Raw genomic sequence first — 20,580 nt, 5'->3', positions numbered from 1 at the left:
TGTCAAGTCCTAGGAAACACTCACATTTCATGTCCAAAAAATGGACATCGGTCCACAAAAGAGAATTGGAGAGGAGGGAAGCAGTAGAAAAAGAATAATTCTAACATCAAGTGAATATTTATTGAAGACTTAATATATGTCAGAGAGTGTGCTAAGCATTTTATTAGTCACCACCACAACTGTAGAGGGCAAGCACTAAGTGTTTCTCTAATGTTTAAGTGAGGCTGTGGATTTCGGGAATTGTAAATTCCTTGCCTAGGGCCTCCAAACCAGTAGATGTTGCAACCAAGATTTGGGCCGTGGAAGACCTCACTCCAGGAACTGAGCTACTATAAGCCATTATTTTATACAGGAGAGTGAGGGGTTCTGTAATCCAAAAAAAATTTTTTTTTCAAGAAGATGGCAGTGTCCAACTGTGTCACACGTTGCTAATAAGCCAGTAAAATAAACACATGGACTTATCCACTCATGAGACCTAGGAGAGAACATGGGATGTGAGTATACCCACAGCTGTGGCTGAGATGAAGTGTCCTTTGCACAAACCTGTATGCTTTTCTTAATCAGAGTTGCCCTATCTTCTCTGGAAAAGCAGCTTAGGCACTGGGTGGTGAAATAGTATTACCCTGCCTTTACTCTCCCAAAATATAGCTAAACAGCAGTTTTATAAGATACTACTTAAAATCAAGAGTTACATACCCAAGCCCATTGTTCTTTGCTATATAGGCTTTTTCCCCCTTAAGTGTCATTGGGTCTAGGCATACCAAAGATGTACCAGTCTCCACCTATCTCCAAATGACTAAGTTTTGGAGACTTTCAGAATACTCATATGTGATTAAATGGGTTACTTTTGAAAGCACCCTTCATTGAAAGCTTAATGGGTCTATGCTGAGAGATCACTGAAGCAAATCAATTAAATATTTCCTGAATGTGTGTTATATGTCCAGCATCATATTTTGCATGAAAGGTATATTGAGATTACATAGCATCCGATTCCAAGAAAAGAAAAATATGCATTGAGAATAAGTAGTGATATTTCTCTGGGTATATAGAAAGGATCTCAATGACCACATGGGTGTTGGGTCCAATTTAGCAAATTTCCTGGTTTACAGATGATGCCAGCATTTCCAGGTAGTGAAGCAGAGACATTGATGACCAGTGAAAGGAGGAGAGTGGGCATTAAGAGCAAGAGACAGGTCATATATTTTGTGCCAAATGATCCAAATAAACCTAAAGGATAATGAATTCTAAGGTAGCTGTTTAAACTCAGAAATGGTGTGTAAAGGTCTCACTATGGACTACATCATAAAACTGTAGTAGAAAAAGCCTACTCAAATACCCAAGAATACTGAGGGGAAGAGGTAAATGATTGCAATTCAAGGCAAGCTAAAATAACAATGTTTTTTTCAATCTTCAAAGACAATTGAGAAACAATAAAATCTTAAGAGAGAACATGGAGTTCACCAGCTCACAAAGTACTAATAGCAGAGACATCTTAGAGATTGAGCTGTGTCTTTTAAAAATGAAAAGTAAGTGCTACTTTGCACAGTCAGGAGTGAACTTAGGAAACATTCTTATAAGGGGTGAGAAAACAAAATGTTCAAACACCATTTGGCTAAATCCATGGAGAGATACTTCATAATGGGCTATAAAAATAAAATATCATGAAGTTGTTACATACATAAACTTTGGGGTGTACAGAACCAAAGATAATAACCAAAGTGACACTAGCAAATAGAACAAGCAAAGCTATACAAATCATGAACCTGCTGAGTGTAGCTTCTTATGTCCTCTTAAGTATACATATAAATTCGTAAACATTTGATCTTTGACTCTAAAATTATAAAATATTTGTCACATAAGATCTTTTTAAATTTATTAAAATCATCTTTGGTTGCTGAATCTATTTTCTGCATAAATGTTTTTCTTCATGAAAATACACTGTTACTCTCATGAATATTTATATATTGTGCTTGTAGGTAATAAGGACTTTATGACATTTTACAGGCACTTGCTGTGAATATAAAACATACTATAAATTTTGGTAACGGTGAAAAAAATATTCAACTCCAAATATGAGGGACAAAGTCAACACTAAGAAAATGTGTTTCATTAATAACATTTTGTTTGAAAGTAATAGTAATTCACATTTCACAATTCTCAATTATAATTTACCAAATGTAGCATTCACTACAAATTCTATGCACACATAAAATATTAATACAATACTAAAAGCCGATGTGGGTTACTTTTCCTGAAATGTATGGACTCAGGTCTGAGGCTTAATTTTATTTATTTTATTAGGTAAAATAATATGAAATATTTAAATAAAAGAAAACCATATATACAACTGGACAATTTGGTGAGATTTTAGAATAAAGAAAGGATATGATCAAACTTTAAAGGATTTGTAATGGTCAACTGTTAAGAGATATTTTTGGAAAATAACATTATAAAATAAAATTCTCTCAATCGCATATCACCGCTCTAAAATATAACCAGAGAATCTAAAGGACCATACAGCCTGCAATCACTTGTCATGAAAGACTCTATCCTTAATATCAGAATCAGACCACAAATGAGCCTAATATTCTATAATCCCATAGGCACCAGACATTCAATCACAAAAACCAAAAGCGTGGAAAGCAAGATGAGTATTATTATTCAATGAGGATCAATTAGCAGTTTTATTTGTTGATACCCAAGGAAAAAAATCAGTAAAGTGACAGATTGCCTTTGCCTTAATAATTTCCACTACTCAATCAAGCAGCCCCAGAGAACATCCTCACCTACTATAAGACGGGTTTGGATTTATGACCATGTTTATGTACCCAACAAGCAGTCTCAGAGAGAAATGCCTTCTATGTGTGGAGCTAGTCCTCATTTCAGCTGGGCATAAATGACAGCCTTGCTGCCCCAGGTCCTGACCATCCAATGAGAATGAAGGGATAATTGAATTTATGCCTAATGCATACTATCAATGAAGAGTGTGCATGAGCACATATACACACGCCTTTATGTAAACTCTTAGGTCACAGCAAGAATCTCTAGAAATAATCATGTCTGGAGAAGAGAGAAGCATTATTCTTTCAACAAAAAGTTAATAAGAACCTCTAGGGGCCATCATGTGAATTGAAAGTTTAATACAATAGAAAAAAAAGCAAATATTTATTGAGTGCCTATGAAAAGTACCATATTACAACCTTAAGTACATACATAATTAACCACAGTACATTTTATTAGCCACAGTTTATAAATAAGGAAGCTCAAGGAAAATGTCCTTAAAGATACTTGTATCAGATCACACAGCTAGCAAGTCACTATGTCCTGACTCTCTCTCTTGATGATTCCAAGGACTATGTCAATTTCATGACACCATCCTGCCTTCTATTGTCAGGTACCGCCAGTCATCTGGGAGTCAGGTTCTGTTAATCAGAATCATAAGTAGGCAGATTCATCTTTCCTGAATAATTGCCTATCAGTCTTTTACAGCTATCCTATTTAAGGGCCTTCTGTTTTGAGCTTTCAAAAGATAGACATTGGGGGAGGGAGGTGAATCAGAGAATCCATTAATTATACAAGGTATATTTTTTTAAATAGTACCAACTTTCTTTGAAAAGTATAAGTTCATTTATATGACAGAAAGTATTTACCTGGAGCCTTGCCACGGTTAATTATTTTAACCTCTTTACTATACACTTTACTATTGGCAACCAAAGTGCCAAAATCAACATCTGGCTTAATTTCCAATTTACAGGCTGGAATCAACCTAGAAGAGGAAAGAGACCGCATAATGAATTTTAACAATTATAACCTTGTGGTTAAATCTACAGGGATACATATAAAGACACTTATGTCTTAACTTCTTAAAAGACATTTCAGTTTCTTTCCAGGTCTACTGGTGGCACATTTGTCAGTAAAAGGAATTGTGAAATAAAGACATGAAAATAAGATGAGACACATTTTTAAAAAAGAAATCAGACTTTATGCATCTAAGTACGTAGTAAACCCTCCCAAGTACTCACCTTCAGAGGCTACTCACATGTTCTAATATTTGTGTTGCTTTTTTTGGAACTCTGCTTTGGAATCTCCACCTAAGCCTATAAAATGCATTCTTTTGACCCTCCTCAGAAAGGGTGGAATGGACCTTAACAAAGTAAAATAGTTTGGGTGATGCCAAATCTGATTAAATAAAAGAAGGTGTAATGATATAAAATATCATTTGGGGACAAAAACAAGATCTAAGTACAAAAAGACTCAATTGATTTTTTTCATGTGTGTGTTTGATTTAAAGGGTGCACAGTAGCATATCTGTAGTATACATGTTCTAAAAATCCATTATAATCCTAATATGTTTCATAAATATATTTTATATTTGGATAATAATTTATAGTTTATAAAGCATCATTAATTATATTATCCTGTTTGATACTAAAAAATTCCTGAAAGGTTAGTAAATATTATATGGCTCCTATGTTACAGATAAAAAAACCAAAGACTTAAAAAGCCTAAATAATTTATCTAAAAAATTATGAGGATACTAGAGGCCTGGTGCACAAAATTTGTGCACTCAGGGGGGTCCCGTAGCCCAGCCTGCACCCTCTCACAGTCCAGGAGACCTCGGGGGTGTCTGACTGATGGCTTAGGCCTGTAGACATCCTTAGTGCTGCCACGTAGGTGGGAGAGGCTCCTGCCACTGCCGCTGCACTCACCAACCCTGAGCCTGGCTTCTGGCTGAGCAGTGCTTCCCCTGTGGGAGCACACTGCCCACCAGGGGGAAGATCCTGCATTGACCATCTGCCCCCTGGTGGTCAGTGCACATCATAGTGACCAGTCGTTCCACTGTTCGGTCAATTTTCATATTAGCTTTTTATTATATAGGATAATGTTGGTGAATTTAGCCTTGAATCCATTTTGTTAGGCTTCAAGTACAAACCTAACAATGCTAAAAGCACCAATAAGTATAGTAATAACTGACCTTTAGAGACATGAATTAAATAATTTGTTTTACATAGGATACAAACTCAAAATACATATATACACACAAAGTACATAAATAAGAATACCTGAAAAAAACATTCACATATACTGCCTTATGTACTAGTGCTCTAGGCCTTCTTGATGTGATGTGTTTATTTGTCTGTATATTATTGGATAATATACAGATATTCCAGAGATCAACCAGGACTGATCTATATATGCTACATCTTCTAAGTAACATCCATGTTCTTCTCATAAAGAAATTACGATTTTGTGACAGGAAAATAAATTACAAATGTCTTACTGTACATAATTGCATTAATAAAAAGGTTAACTAATTACATAAATAATATTAAGATGTGAAGCCAAACATTTTTTCAAACTTTCTCTAGTTGGATGAAGAAAAGTGTCTTAAGAATATTTTCTTGCCTGGTCAGCATGGCTCAGTGGTTGAGCATCAACCTATGAACTAGGAGGTCATGGTTCGATTCCCAGTCGGGGCACATGCCTGGGTTGTGGGCTCAATCCCCAGTGGAGGGCATACAGAAGGCAGCCAACCAATGAGTCTCTCTCATCATTGATGTTTCTATCTCTCTCCCTCTCCCTTCCTCTCTGAAATCAATAAAAAATGTTTTTAAAAAGAATATTTTCTTAAGAATTCTCTCTCTCTCTCTCTCTCTCTCTCTCGCTCTCTCGCTCTCTCGCTCTCACTCTCTCTTGCTCTCCCTTCCACACACAAAGTTTACCTTAGTAGTAAGGGCTTGGTAATACAGTAATGTATAACAGTTTCTCTGGGTTTCTATTCCATCTGATTAAGAATAGTATTTCCAATAACACTGAACCTCTTGTTAACAGAGAGTAGTGGTTATAAGGGGCTGGGAGATAGAGGAATTGGTAAGATGTTAGTCAAAGGAACAAAATTGCAGTTAGATGATGATTAAGTTCTGGGTATATAATTCATAGCTTTATGATTATAGTTAACTAGTGGCCCAGTGCATGAAATTCATGCACATTAAAAGGGAATTAACCCTTTGCACTCACTTGCTTTTTTCTCAATTCCTTTATTCTACTCGGGATTTAATTTTTTAAATACCCCAGATTTTACAAAGCGCGGCAGTATAATAAAAAACTGGAGTTTCTTTTCATACAAACTTATTTATTTGGATTTTTTATATTTCAAATTATTGATACATTCAAAGATTAATTTGCACTCGACATCCGAGTGCAAAAGATTAATTAGAGGAAATATTTTAATATTGCTATTTGCCCTTTCTCTATAATAGAAGTGTCAGAGATGAAAGAAAATTAGTAAAATGCATATGAAAATCTCCCTCCTGTCAAGAGTCTGGAGCACACCATGGGACCCAGAGTCAAGTCCCTGCCCACCCGTGTGTGCCTCAAAATCGTGCGAGACCCAGACCCAGCCGGCCCCACCCCCATCAAGCCCCGCAGGGCAGAGGGCACAGCCTCAGGTCCCCCAGGCGGGGGGCGTAGCCTCAGGTCCCCCATCAAGCCCCGCTGGGCAGGGGGCACAGCCTCAGGTCCCCTATCAAGCCCTGCCAGGCAGGGAGCGCAGCTTCAGGTCCCCTGTCAAGACCCACCGGGTGGGGGGTGCAGTCTCAGGTCCTCCAGCCTGGCTCCAGGCAGGGGTGCAGCCTCAGGTCCCACGGCCCTGGCACGAGGGCACGAGGGCATAAGGACCATTTGCATATTAGCTCTTTATTATATAGGATTATATAGGATAATGTGATATATACATGAAAGTTACTAAGAGACTAGATCTTAAATGCTCTCTTCACAAATGAAATGATAATTCTGTGATGTGATAGAAGTGTTAGCTAATGCCACAGTGGTAATCACGTTGCAACATATAAATGTATTGAATTAACACGATGCATTCCATAAACCTACAGAATGTTATACATCAATAATATTTCAATTTTAAAAAGGAAAAATATTAATTTAAAAGTATCAAACTTAGTAATTTATATATGTAGTTAAAATAAATTTAGATTAATATAATTCATAAAAATTTTAACATATTTTTATGATTACAGTAAATCTATTTCTATACATATTTGTATACATACTGCATACACATGTTCATATGTACATATATCCTACCTAATAATAGAGTAATATGCAAATTGACCATACCTTCGCTACATTCACAAGCCATGCCCACCAGCCACGCCCACCAGGAAACCATCCTGCCGGAGGCTTTTCCAGCCTTGGGCACCAGCGGGGAGCCTGTGATGGATCGCAGGCAACTGGGGGTCTACTCTTGTGAGGGCATCTGCCCCTGTGGTGGATTGCAGGGAGCTGGGGTCCCCTGCCCAATGGGTGGTGTCTGCAATCACAGGGAGCTGGCGGTACCCTTCCCAGGCCTAAAGCTTTTGGCCAGAGGCTTTAGGTCTCGGCAGGGCACAGCCGGTGATTGGTGTGAACTATAGAGGAAACACCTTTTCTGACTGCACATTGGCTAAGCTTCCTGTATGCCACTGGTAATATTCTTAGTAACATGGGTAATAAGAATCCAAAAAGGTGATCTAGGGTTTTTCCACCACACTTCTGGAGAAAAAAACGAAGGTCCACTGCTGGAGGGCTAAGAAATGTCATATCCTGCCCTAGCCAGTTTGACTCAGTGGATAGATCCTCGGCCTGCCCACAGCAGGGTCTGGGTTGATTCTGATCAAGGGCATGTACCTAGGTTGCAGGCTCCTCCCTGGCCGGGGCCCAGATCAGGGCTCATGCAGGAGGCAACCAATCAAATTGTTCCTCTCACTTTGATGTTTCTCTCTGTCTTTCCCTTTCTCTTCCACATTCTCTAAAAGTCAATAGAAACATATCCTTAACAAGGATAAAAAAAAAAAAAGAAAGAAATGCATATCCTATGAAAGACATATCTTGAAAATGCCTAAAGAAAGTTGTCAGTTTTACTTGGTGAAGGGACTGGAGTCCGTGTTGATGAAAACACCTTGGTGGCTGTGGTGACTAGCAGTGGCTGCAGCATCAGGGTGATGGGGCTGGTGCCTTCCCCTGACCAGCCCAGTTGCCTCCCACAAAGGGAGACCAGACTGTGGCTTAGGCCTGTTTCCCGTGGGGATCAGGCCTAAGCCATCAGTAAGACACCCCCTGAGGGCTCCCAGTATGTGAGAGGGGGCATGTTGGGCTGAGGGACCCCCCCCCCAGTGCACGAATTTCTTGCACCAGGCCCCTAGTATATACATATGTGTAAATTGCATACAAATTTACATACATAGTTAATTGCAGGTGATCAGTATAAAACTGCTAAACAAAAAAATTTAATACATTAAGCCCTGGCCAGTATGGCTCCGCTGGTTGGAGTGTCATCTCATGCATCAAAAGGTTGCAGATTCAATTCCCAATCAGGGCACATAGGAGAGGCAACCAATCAATGTTTCTCTCTCTCCTTTTCCCTTCTTCTCTCTCTAAAAATAAAGTAAGGTAATACATTAGGATAGTATGCAATTGGGAGAAATGGAATGGAAATACAAATTTGAAGAGAAAATGTGAGGTAAAATTTTCAACAATTTACAAATTACTATTGTTTCCAATTTTACTGGACACATCTGAAAGAGGCATGTAGAACATTTTATAGAACACTAGAGGCCCGGTGCACTAAAATTCATGCACTTGGGGGGCAGTCCCTCAGCCTGGCCTGCAGCCTCTAACAATCCAGTACCCCTCGGGTCCCTAGGCCTGGCCTGAGATCAGGGCCTATCAGGGCTTTCCTTCCCTGGGCTGCAGGCAGCTGGCCCCACTCCTGCCGTTGCCACTGCTTGCCTTCTGTGCAGCGCTGCCCCCCCCTCCCCTGCCACCGGTGGCCACCCTCTGCAGGCAACAGGCTGGGGTGCAATGGCGTGGCTGGCCTGGGCCTCCCTCTTTCTTTGCTGGGGGACGGGACCAGCCCTGCGAGGGGCCATCTGCCTACCTGATCGCCCCTAACCGCTGGTCTGCTTACCTGATCACCCCTAACTGCTGGTCTGCCTACCTGATCACCTCTAACCACTGGTCTGCCTACCTGATCACACCTAAACACTCTGCCTGCCTGCCTGATTGCCCCTAACCACTTGCTTGGGGGTGGGACCAGCCCGGTGAGGGGCCATCTGTCTACCTGATCACCCCTAACTTCTGGTCTGCCTACCTGATCACCCCTAACCTCTCTGCCTGCCTGCCTGATTGCCCCTTACTGCTTGCTTGGGGGCGGAGCCAGCACTGACATCCGGTTGGTCAGCCTCCCTTGGTTACTGGTCATTACAACCCAGGGTTTTTAAATATTAGGATTTTTTATATACTTACATCTTTGCAAGTATTGAAACTCATATGAAAAACCTTCAAAAATTTTAAATATGCAAGAGGGACATAGTTTTTAGGAATACATGAAAAAAAAGTGTTCAAAGTCACAGTTTATATCATTTCTCTACTGGAGCACTTTTGGAACACCAGATAATATAAACATCTGATTTCCAGACCAGAACATTTTTCCATGTTCCTCCTCACTAAATAGAACTATAAACGCTAAAGATGGTGCAAGAGGCAAGCAAAGGAGAATAGTGAAAGTTGGTGAGAAGGTAGAACTGGCTGGTTTGGGACTGAGGATTAGAGGAAAAACACGAAAATCCAAGTTAAACCTCTGATATTGAAATGGTGAAAATTAAAAAAGCATTGACAGCAACAAATGCCAGTGAAGATACAGAAAAGCAGGTTACTTATGTATTGCTCACTGAAATGTAAAATGATACAGCCATTCTGAAAAACAGTTTGGAATTTATTTTTAAACTAAACATGCAACTACCAAATGACCTAGCATATGAAAATGAAAATTTATTTTCACACAAAACTTGTACATGAATGTTCATAGCAGTTTTATTTGTAATAGCCAAAAATTGGAAACAGCCCTAAAACATTTCAACAGGTTAATGGTTAATCAGTTGTATACTAATACCATGTATTAGTACTCAAGAATAAAAAGGAGAACCAAGATGGTGGTGTAGGTAAATGGCAGTACTTGCCAGTTCCTACAACCACATCAAAATTGCAAGTACTAAATTACAGAACAACCATCATTCAGAACTACCTGAAAGCTGACTGAATGGAAGTCCTACAATTAGAGAAATAAAGAAGAAAGCACATGGAGACTGGTAGGAGAGGCAGAGGCATGGAATGGGCTGGTCTGACACCCACATGTGGTGTTTTGGGTTTTTTTTTAATTGGGAGGGATATCTCAGCTGTGAAGGCCTCCTGTGAGGAGCAAGGGGTCAAAGCCCCACACCAGACCCCAAGCCCAGGGTTCCAGAGCTTGGAAGAGAAATCTCCACAACTTTGGGCTGTAAAAACCAGCAGAGATTATAGCTGAGTGATAAGGGGGCTGTTGAAGACTCAGGCAGTTCCCCTTAAAGGGCCAGTGCACAAACTTACACAGAATCACTCCTCCTGAGTTCCAGCACTGGGGTAGAAGCTTGGGGTTATCCAGTGACTTACAGTTAGGAACTGGATTGCCTGGCATCAGAGCAAGAACTTGGGAGTGGCATTCTTCCAGACAGGCATGCTTGCAGAGGTCACTGTTCCTATGCTGTGACCTCCCCCGCCATAGAACTGACTGGCAGCCATATCTCAGTTTCAATCAGCCTGGCTCACACTGTTCACTCCACCCTGGTGATTCCCTGAGACCTCCAACCCCATCCAATTTGAAGCCCCACTCAAGCTATTTGCAGCAACTTTTCCATATGAACAGCCTGTCCTGGCTCAGGCTTTAGACTTTACTAAAATCTCTCAAACAAACAACAGCTGCTGTCAGTGTGCCCCATAACTCTCAATAAGAGACCCAAGCCCAGGCACTAGCAGCAGCCTGCATTGCTTCACAGCTTGGCCTAGCCAGGGCATTTCCAAGCCCAACACAAGTAGCAGCCATCTGCAGATTTCTCTGTAGCTCCTGTTGGGTGGCCAGAGGCAGTTTCTGACTTTGAACCTCTCAGGAGGCCCCAGAGCCAGTGAACCCAGTGGACAGCTTCAGACCATAACAGATTACAACTCTAGACATCCATGAGTGACACACTCAAGGGACAGACTCAGTGAGCACCAAAGCCCCACTGAAACAAGTCCTATTCCATAGGGGTGTCTTCTTCACAGCAGCTCTTCCAAATGTAAGCAAAGATAGTCCTCACAGCCCATTGGCCTGAAGGCCAATTCCTCCCAGTGACACCAACAGTAATCAAGGCTCAACTAAAACAAGACTGTGCACACAGCCCACATAGGGGCATACATATAATGCCTAGCTCAGGTGACTGGGGAAGCTGAGCCATTGGGCCCTAAAGGACACCTACTATACAAGAGCACTCTACCAATTCCAGGAAACATAGCAGCTCCAAGTGCTATGAATACATAAAACAAACACAGGGAAACAGCCAAAATGTGGAAACAAAAAAACATGTCACAAATAAAAGAAAAGAGGAAAATTCCAGAAAAAAACACTAAGTGAAATGAAAGGAAACAAACTACTAGACACAGAGTTCAAAACAATGATTATAAGAATGATCATGGGTTTTAATGAGAACTTCAAGAGACTTAGTGAGACTTTCAAGGATCTCAGTGATAATTTCAAAGACATGAAAAAGAACTAGTCAGAAACTAAGCATACAGTAACTACTAGTAAAATAAATAATAATTTACAGGGATTTGACATTAGAGTAGAGGATTCTGAGAATCACATAAACTATTTGGAATATAAGGAAGCAAAAAACACCCAATCAGAAGAAAAAAAGAAAAAGAAAAAGGAATACAAATATATGAAGATAATATAAGGAAACTCTGGGACAAATTCAAGCATACCAACATTTGCATTATGGCAGTGCCAGAAGGAGAAGAGAGACAAGATATTGAAAACTTATTTAAAGAAATAATAACAGAAAATTTCCCCTCCCTGATGAAAGAAATAGACTTACAAGTCCAGGAAGCGTAGAGAGTCCCGAACAAGAGGAACCCAAGGAGACCCACACCAAGACACATCATAATGAAAATGCCAAGGGTTAAAGACAAAGGGAGAATCCTAAAAGCAGCAAGGGAAGAGCAGTTAGCTACCTACAAGGGAGCACCTATATGACTGTCAGCTTATTTCTCAACAGAAACTTTGTTGGCCAGAAAGGTGTGGCAAAAAATATTCAAAGAGATGAATAGCAAGGACCTACAACCAAGAGTACTCTACCCAGCAAAGCTATCGTTTACATTTGAAGGTTAGATAAAGAGCTTTCCAGACAAGAAAAAGAGCTTTCCAGACAAGAAAAAGCTATAGGAGCTCATTACCACCAAACCAGTATTACCTGAAATGTTAAAGTGAATTCTTTAAGAAGAGAAAGAGGAAGAGGAAGAGGAAGAGGAAGAGGAAGAGGAAGAGGAAGAGGAAGAGGAAGAGGAAGACGAAGAAGAAGAAGAAGAAGAAGAAGAAGAAGAAGAAGAAGAAGAAGAAGAGATAAAGAATATGAACAAAATGGCAATAAATACATATATCTCAACAATTGAATCTAAAAATCAAAACAAATGAACAAGGAATCTAATGAACAGAATAAACTGATGAATAAAATAGAACCAGAGGCATGGAAACATGGAACAGACTGATGAACCTCAGAGGGAAGAGTGGAAGGGGTATGGGAAGAGATTAACCAAATAACTTATATGTATATATTCATCACCTACGGACACAAACCAAAGGGTGGTGAAGGCCTGGGGTGGGGCAGGAACCAGGTGGGGGGAACAGTGGAGAGTAAAAAGGGGGATATCTGTAATACTTTCAACAATAAATATTTTTTAAAAGAATAAACAGAGGCAAGCTATTGATATATTCCACAACTTGGTTGCATCTCCAGGGAATTTTGCTATGAAAAATAGTCAATCCCGAAAGTTATATAACATATTTGAGACAAAAAAAAATTAGAAATGGAAGACATATTAGAGGTTTCCAGTTGAGGGATGGTGCTTGTGAGGCAGAAGGGAATTGGGTGTGATTATAAAAAGTAACAGGAGGAGGTCCTAGCCGGTTTTGCTCAGTGGTTAGAGTGTTGGCCTGAGCTGTGAAGGGTCTTGGGTTCGATTATTGGTCAAGGGCACATACCTGGGTTGCAGGTTCAATCCCTGACTACAGTCAGGGCATGTGGAGGAGGCAACCAATCGATGGGTATCTTTCACACAGATGTCTCTCTCTCTCTTTCTCTCTCTCCTATCCTCCCTCCCTCCCTTCCACTCTCTAAAAATCAATGGGAAAAAATATCCTTATGTGAGGATTAACAATTTTTTTAAGTAAAAGGAGATATCCTTGTGGTACTGGAACTACTCAGTATCTTGACTGTGGTAGTAGATATAAAATCCTTCACAATTAAAAAAATTGTATAGAATTTAAAAGCTTACAGACACACACACACACACACACACACACACACACACACACACAGGAGTTTAAGTCAAGCTGTGGCAATCTGAATATAGTAGGTAGATTGTTCGATGTAAATTTTCTATTTGTGGTATTATCTTATTGTTTTGCAAAATGTTACCATTGGGGGAAACTGGGGGAAATGCACGAGGAATTATTTCTTATAATTGCATATGAATCTTCAATCAACTGCATTTTTAAAAATATATAAATATAGCAGCAAGCTCGCCCACTATTTCTCCCTTCAGCACTGTCCATTACACTTTAGGGGAGCAGCACTGTCCTTACATTGCAACTCTGGTGAGCAGCTGGCCTCTGATGAGAGAGGGCATGCTATGGGAATAAGATAAAATCCGTTTTCAAAGGCAGAAGTGTCTTCAACACTTCTCTCCATATACAGCACAAGCAAGCAAATCTGAATGCTAGTCATAGGTATGTCAATATGCAGAATGGGCCCAAAATGGCCCTACTTAAAATAAAATGCAAAATGTAAATTAAATATTTGTAATAGGTTAATAGCTTGTCTTTTTTCTAATGTGTATCGACTGTTTGATTCCTATGCAGAATGGGATGATATGCAAAATCATAAGTTCCCAACAACACAGAGAACCAAAATAATTGCAGACCTAAATTTGGTTTAGAAAAATACAGAAACACAAGGAAAAAAATAAAATGGCATATGTCTAATACCAACATCATATTAATATTTCGATATTAATTCTGCAGCTGGTAGACAAATACAGCTTCCTTTTCTTTCTACTTCTTTTTTATATATTTTTATTGATTTCAGAGAGGAAGGTAGAGGGAGAGAGAGATAGAAACATCAATGATGAGAGAGAATCATTGATTGGCTGCCTCCTGCACACCCCCAACTGGAGATGGAGCCCACAACCCAGGCATATACCCTGACCGGGAATTGAACCTAAGACCTCCTGGTTCATAGGTCAATGCTCAACCACTGTGTACAACCGCCAGGCTAGAGCTTTCTTTACTAAATCTTTGTCTATAGGTACCAAAAAATATAGGGGAAATAAAATAGGATGTGAGATCAAGAAAAAAGAATACATGCAATTGTTGAATGTTTTTAAGTTATCTTAATAAAAATATACCAGCAAACTAGTCATTTGTTTTAAACCACAATTTGCTAAACATTTGTCCTGTAAGTTCATCTGTAAATAAACTATAAATACAACAAGCCCTTTTAGTCAGGGAATATAACGAATATTACTTTGACCCTAATTTTTATTTGAAAAGTGTTCAAAATGTCAGTATGAAATGTGAAGCATACATACCCAATAAGAGGAACCTCTACTGCTTTGTTTCCTACTGCAATAAGTAGTTGGTCAGAAATATCTTCATTTTTATTAGGATGATATTCCACCATAGCTGTCATATGAAGTCCAGAAGCAATTTCTTTATCCACACTTGGAAAAACCAGTTTGAACTTCAATGGGAGAAAAAAATCAAATTACATGTCTTAACTCCTAATAAGGAATAATGTGAGCAACTATAGTTAGGGGTATACATTATTTCAAGAGCTATATCAAGTCACTAGAGGCCCAGTGCAGGACTGCACTAGGGGAGGGGGGGGAAGGGGTCCCTCAGCCCAGCTTCTGGCTGAGCAGCACTCCCCCTGTGGGAGCACACTGACCACCAGGAGGCAGCTCCTGCATTGAGGTTCTGCCCCTGGTGGTCAGTGCACGTCATAGCGATTGATCGTTCTGCGGTTTAGTCGATTCGCATATTAGGATTTTATTATATAGGATAGGTAATATTGCTGCCCTAAAGGCAAAGACTTACTGACTATATTTATACCTTTCAGATTCTAGATCCTTCCGATATGCTTTTAACAGTTTGACAATTGAAAATGGCAATGCAGTCAGTTGATAAATATGTAAATACTGACAAGTACTTAAATAGAAAAATAGGAAGAGCAATCTAATAAGAATGTTGCTCAATCATGTATGCATATATAACACATACATGTATACATATATACACATGCATACATATATACATTCACACATACATATAGAATATTATATACTAGTACTTTCCACATGGGAATTCCAACTTCATAATTTGGAGGAATTGTAAAAAAGAAATATGCCAAAGGAGAAAAAACCACTTTTGTTCTTTTCAAATATTTCCTAGACTCCAGTAAAAAAAATTAAGGGGCAAAGAGAACTGCTATCTATTGAGCACTTATAATAGATCAAGCATTCTACATTTCAATGCACTTCTACAGTCCTGTAAGGCTGATATTATGGCTTCCAGCATATGGATGAGGAAACTGGAACCTATAGAGTGAAATGACTGTCTAAGGTCACTCAGGCAGTGAGGATTCAAAACACACATCTATCTGCCTCTAAAACTTAAGCTCTTTCCCCACAACTAGACAGAGTCCCTCTCATGAATGCATAATCTCTTTAAGGAAGCAGACTAAATGCCCGTTGAAAGTTAAATAATGTAAGCCAGGGACTAATTAAGTATCATATGAGTGATGCAGATTTCATAAGTATCATGAAAATCCTCAAGAGAACATGATTACTGCGGGCTAGGAAGAAGTGCAGTTGGCCTAGGCAAAAGGTAGAGAAGAAGCAAGAAAGTTGCTCCCTGTGGGGGCAGGAATATTTCAGACACAAGCAGAGAAAAGAATAAACAAAATAATCTCTGCAGGCAGCTAATAAGATAGCCTAGCTGGGCAAAGAGCTTCGATCAGTAGCGATGGAAGTCCTGTTGAAATGAATTATTCAGGGCTTTCAATGCCAGGTAGTCTAAGCAGTGCTTTATAGCCATGCATGAGGGATATAGAGCGCCAGAGAGATTTGTTGATAACCACTGGTCTGAAAGCATCATACAACCAGCAAACAATGATTTGGATTCCTCATAACTACCATATTCCAACTCTCAACACCCCTGCAATTAGAAAACAATAAATTGTCCCCCATATAGGCCTTTGGGTGCTGGCAGTCCACAGATCAGGTTTGACTCTCTTCCCTAAAAGAAACTGTATCTTCAAGAAGGGAAACCAGGGCTTCAGCTACTAGTTGCTGAGTACTTTGCATGGTGTGCAAAGGCATGTAAGGCACCCCCCCCCCCCTGCTCTTAGAAGCTTCTGAACTTACCATTAAGGGAAAGTTAAGATTTGGGGCCGATGGCGGGAGGCGGGGGAGGGGGAGGGCTGGGAGGAGGGACCGCAGGAGGTTGGCCGGCCATGGGAGATTGGCTGTGGGAGTGTACTGACCACCAGGGGGCAGCTCCTGCATTGAGCGTCTGCCCCCTGATGGTAAGTGCGCATCATAGCAAGCAGTCGACTGGTCGTTCGGTCGCTTAAGCTTTTATATATATAGGTACTTGTTAGAGAAAATGAGAATTCACATTGACCTTTAAAAATGGGTGGAATTTGGCCCTAGCCGGTTTGGCTCAGTGGATAGAGCGTCGGCCTGCGGACTGAAGGGTCCCAGGTTCGATTCCGGTCAAGGGCATGTACCTTGGTTGCGGGCACATCCCCAGTGGGGATTGTGCAGGAGGCAGCTGATCGATGTTTCTCTCTCATCGATGTTTCTAACTCTCTATCCCTCTCCCTTCCTCTCTGTAAAAAATCAATAAAATATATAAAAAAAATGGGTGGAATTTGGAAAGGGCTGATTCTTTCAGGAGGGGGAATGAAAACATGGGTCAAAAATAAAATTAAAAAGTTTGAGGCATGTAAGTAAGGGGACAAGTACAAGTAAAACTGGCTTGACTAAACCAGAAGCAACACAAGTCAGGATTGTGTTGTCAAAAGTGTGTCTTCTTTTTTTACCAGCAACCCATAGTAGATGGTATATAGCACTTCATATGGCACATAGTAGATACTCACTACATAGACAATGCATGATCTTGAGCCCGGGTAGAAAACAAGTACCACCATGTGTTAGAACCATTTTCTAATGATAATAATAATGGTGACAACAATGCTCTCTACATAGAAGCTTATTTTTCTTTTAACCTCCAAGACAGTGAATGCAGTTTTTGCTAATCTACCTCGTCCCCACTTCCCATTATACTTATGAAGGATCTGGAATGCATATCATAGTCCTGCAAAGATAAATTCACAATGTAATGGGCTCATAGCTTTGGCCTCCAACTAGGTAAGCCTGTCTGACTCTTCTGTTATCAATGACAAGACCTGTGGTTTAAATAGTTTTTCTTTTTAATTCTAAATACAAACCAAAAGAAAATAAATGATGTCATTGTTCTATCTGCATAAAAACCAGGAGACATCCATAATATAGTGTTTGCCCACATCTGGGATTATTGCCAGCTTGAGGTTTAAAAGAAAGTATTTTCAGATATACATTCAATTGTTCAATAAATATGTAATAAGGTAGTGAAATAATAAACTTTCCCCCTAATTATATAGCATTGGGAGGAATCAGGTACTTTTTTTATTTAATGAGCAACTAATAGTCACTTGTGATGTCCTATTACAAAATAAACACATTACTATTATTAAAACATGCAAAATGCAAAAATGAAGAATGCGTGATTTCATTTACATGAAACTCAAGAACAGGCAAAACTAATCTATGGTGTTAGAAATCAGTATAGTGGTCATCTCCATGGGGTGATTACTCCAGGTACTGTAGGAAACCTTCTAGAGTACTAGAAATATTTTATGATTTGATCCAAGTGGGAGCTACATGGGCATATACATATATATAAATTCATCAGGACTTACTTTTAAGATTTGGGCACTTTAGTGTAAATAGTACATCAATGTTTTAAAAGTGTAAAAGGTAGACCATGAAAGTCCTGTTTCTCATTGCCCACCTAATCACTGTGGTACATTTTTCTATGTATATGCAAACAAATACATGTAAGCTTAACAACAAAATCAGATACCTTTCCATTTCTGTATATATAAGTCCAGCTGAATTCAATACTATTAACCATTAGGAATATCCCGTGGAAAAAAATCAGTTATTTATCACTTACATATCAAAAATTCTTATTCACCTTTTCTATATCAAAAGTATCCCTGATAATGGGTGATTATAGTAAACTAATAACCATCCATTCATCCTCATGCTCTAAAATAACAGTGAGATAGAGATGAAATTCTGTCAACTTTTAGGTCAAAATATGGGGACAACCTCTCAGAATATTTATTTTGCTGATGATTAGACCTTTATTGACATCTTGTGAGTTTCTAAGTCCTCTGAGGGCAGGGCTATCTCCATCTTGCATTCCACACACCTACTGCCTATTATATAGTAGGTGCTCAACAAATATTTCTTAAAATGTGAATAATAAACCTTCCCACTATCCTATAATATTTGGAGTAGTCAGGCACTTTATGGTTCAAAGGTTTGTCGTCATAATTCTACAGTATTATGAGGCAAAGATTCTGGGCTAAGCGGAGACAGACATGGAACCCTCTTCCCTTCTTTCCAAGTCCAGAATGAAGAAATTGGGAGTCTACATCGAATTTCCCCGCTCTGGGTCCCAACCCTCAGTAAATAGATAAACAAACAAACAAACAAACAAAGGCGAGCGCACAAACATAGAGAAACCTAAATCACCGCTCCCCAGGAAGCCCAATCCTGCTCCCTACCCCTATAGGAGCCAGGTGCCTACTCCCCAGAACAAAGCAGGTGCCCAAGTGAGGAGGCAGTCTCAGCCCAGTCCTCCAAGGTCCTGCTCAGAGCACTCCTGGGTGTGTTACCTGTGGTTTGACTGGCTCCAGAAACCGGATCTTCTGGTTGCTGCGGCCAATATTGTGGACAGTAATTGATTGGCGGTACACCTTCCCCGCCATTGTGTCCTGAAACTTCAGCTCCACCGGAGTCACCCGTAGTTGCAACTCCTTCGGAGTCTCCACTTCTCGAGGGATCAGGGAGCCCCTCGGCGTGTACATGTCTGCCCTCTAAGTAGCCCGCCAAAGGTTAAGGACTTGATCGGCCTAGTACTAGCGTCCACGCCGTCGCTAGGCAACCATCTGAAGCCTCGCGAGCCTGAAAGGCGGTGTCGCCCTAGATGCGCGAGATTTGGCGAGATTTGGTGATTCAAATGAAGAAAGCGGGTATCTGGAGAGAGAGCCCCGGGATCACAGGTGTCATCAGAATGGCTGGAAAACATGCCACAGAAGCCCAAATCCCAGAGACATTTCACTTTGCCATGGCCTGGCAGAATTTTAAGATGGCATTGGCGGGGGGCATTTTCCCTGGACCCTTCTCAAGACTAAGCCTAAAGAGCAGTGGAACTGAGGGGCCCACAGGGTCTATTAAAGCCTCAAGATACAACAGTAATGGAAGAATTCAATGGAAATAGAGTCAGGCCCTCCGAGGGGTCCTACTCAGTAGCCTTTAGGCTAACGTTTCTAAAAAATCTAATAGCAAAACCTGTTTGTCTTTTGTTAAAATGCAGATTGTTTCAGTAGAACTGGGGCAGGGCCTACGAATTTTTATTAGTAATAAGGTTCCAGGTGATTCCAATTTTGCAGGTCCAGGGACCACACAATGAATATAGAGGCTTCAGGAACTTTGTTAACTACTCTTGTTTCTTCATGTGTGAAACCAAGCTGCTGCTCAGAAGACTGAGATCAAACATCTTCATAGCTAGATGAGCACCTTTCCAACAGGCCAAGATTCACACTGCCCAGTCCCTGCTCTCTCCTCATCCTCATCTGCAGTGATGGTCTTAGGGTTTCAAAACATATTAGGTGAGTGGTATTTCCCTACCTTAAACCAACTACTTTATTTTTATTTTTATTGATTTTAGAAAGAGAGGAAGGGAAAAGGAGAGATAGAAACATCTATGAGAGAGAAACATCCATTGGCTGCCTCCTGCACGCCCCCTACTGGGGATCCCAGCCTGCAATCCATACATGTTCCCTGACCAGGAATGGAGCCCTGACCTCCTGGTTCATAGGTCAATGCTCAACCACTGAGCAACACTAGCTAGTCTTAAATCTGCTTCTTATCATAACTGTATCACACTTCTACAGATCTTTAATAAATTGGAGCCAAGTACTGGAGAAATTGCTTTTCTTTTGTTTCTTATTTTAAAAACTATATGGAAGTCCCCATTTTCCCTATAGTTTTTAAAATAAAACTATAGTATTTTAGTACTTTCATTTTCTCCTTGCCACTGCACTTGATTTTCACTCTGAG

The 20,580-nt window shown here is 40.1% G+C and overlaps 1 protein-coding gene across 1 annotated transcript in view; it reads right to left on the bottom strand.

Moving 5' to 3' along the window:
* Positions 1-19,325, bottom strand: part of CFAP47 (cilia and flagella associated protein 47) — a gene marked incomplete at both ends in the record, with an annotated part of 486,291 nt that extends 466,966 nt beyond the window's left edge. The window contains 3 exons of the mRNA XM_079765682.1: positions 3,651-3,766; positions 14,713-14,864; positions 19,134-19,325. Of these exons, the coding sequence (XP_079621808.1) occupies positions 3,651-3,766; positions 14,713-14,864; positions 19,134-19,325 (460 nt within the window). The remainder of the gene's footprint in view (positions 1-3,650; positions 3,767-14,712; positions 14,865-19,133) is intronic.
* Positions 19,326-20,580: the final 1,255 nt, after the last annotated feature.

The sequence above is a fragment of the Cnephaeus nilssonii genome (assembly GCF_951640355.1).
Source record: "Cnephaeus nilssonii genome assembly, chromosome: X".
Taxonomy (NCBI): domain Eukaryota; kingdom Metazoa; phylum Chordata; class Mammalia; order Chiroptera; family Vespertilionidae; genus Cnephaeus; species Cnephaeus nilssonii.
This window is presented reverse-complemented; position numbering and strand designations above follow the sequence as displayed.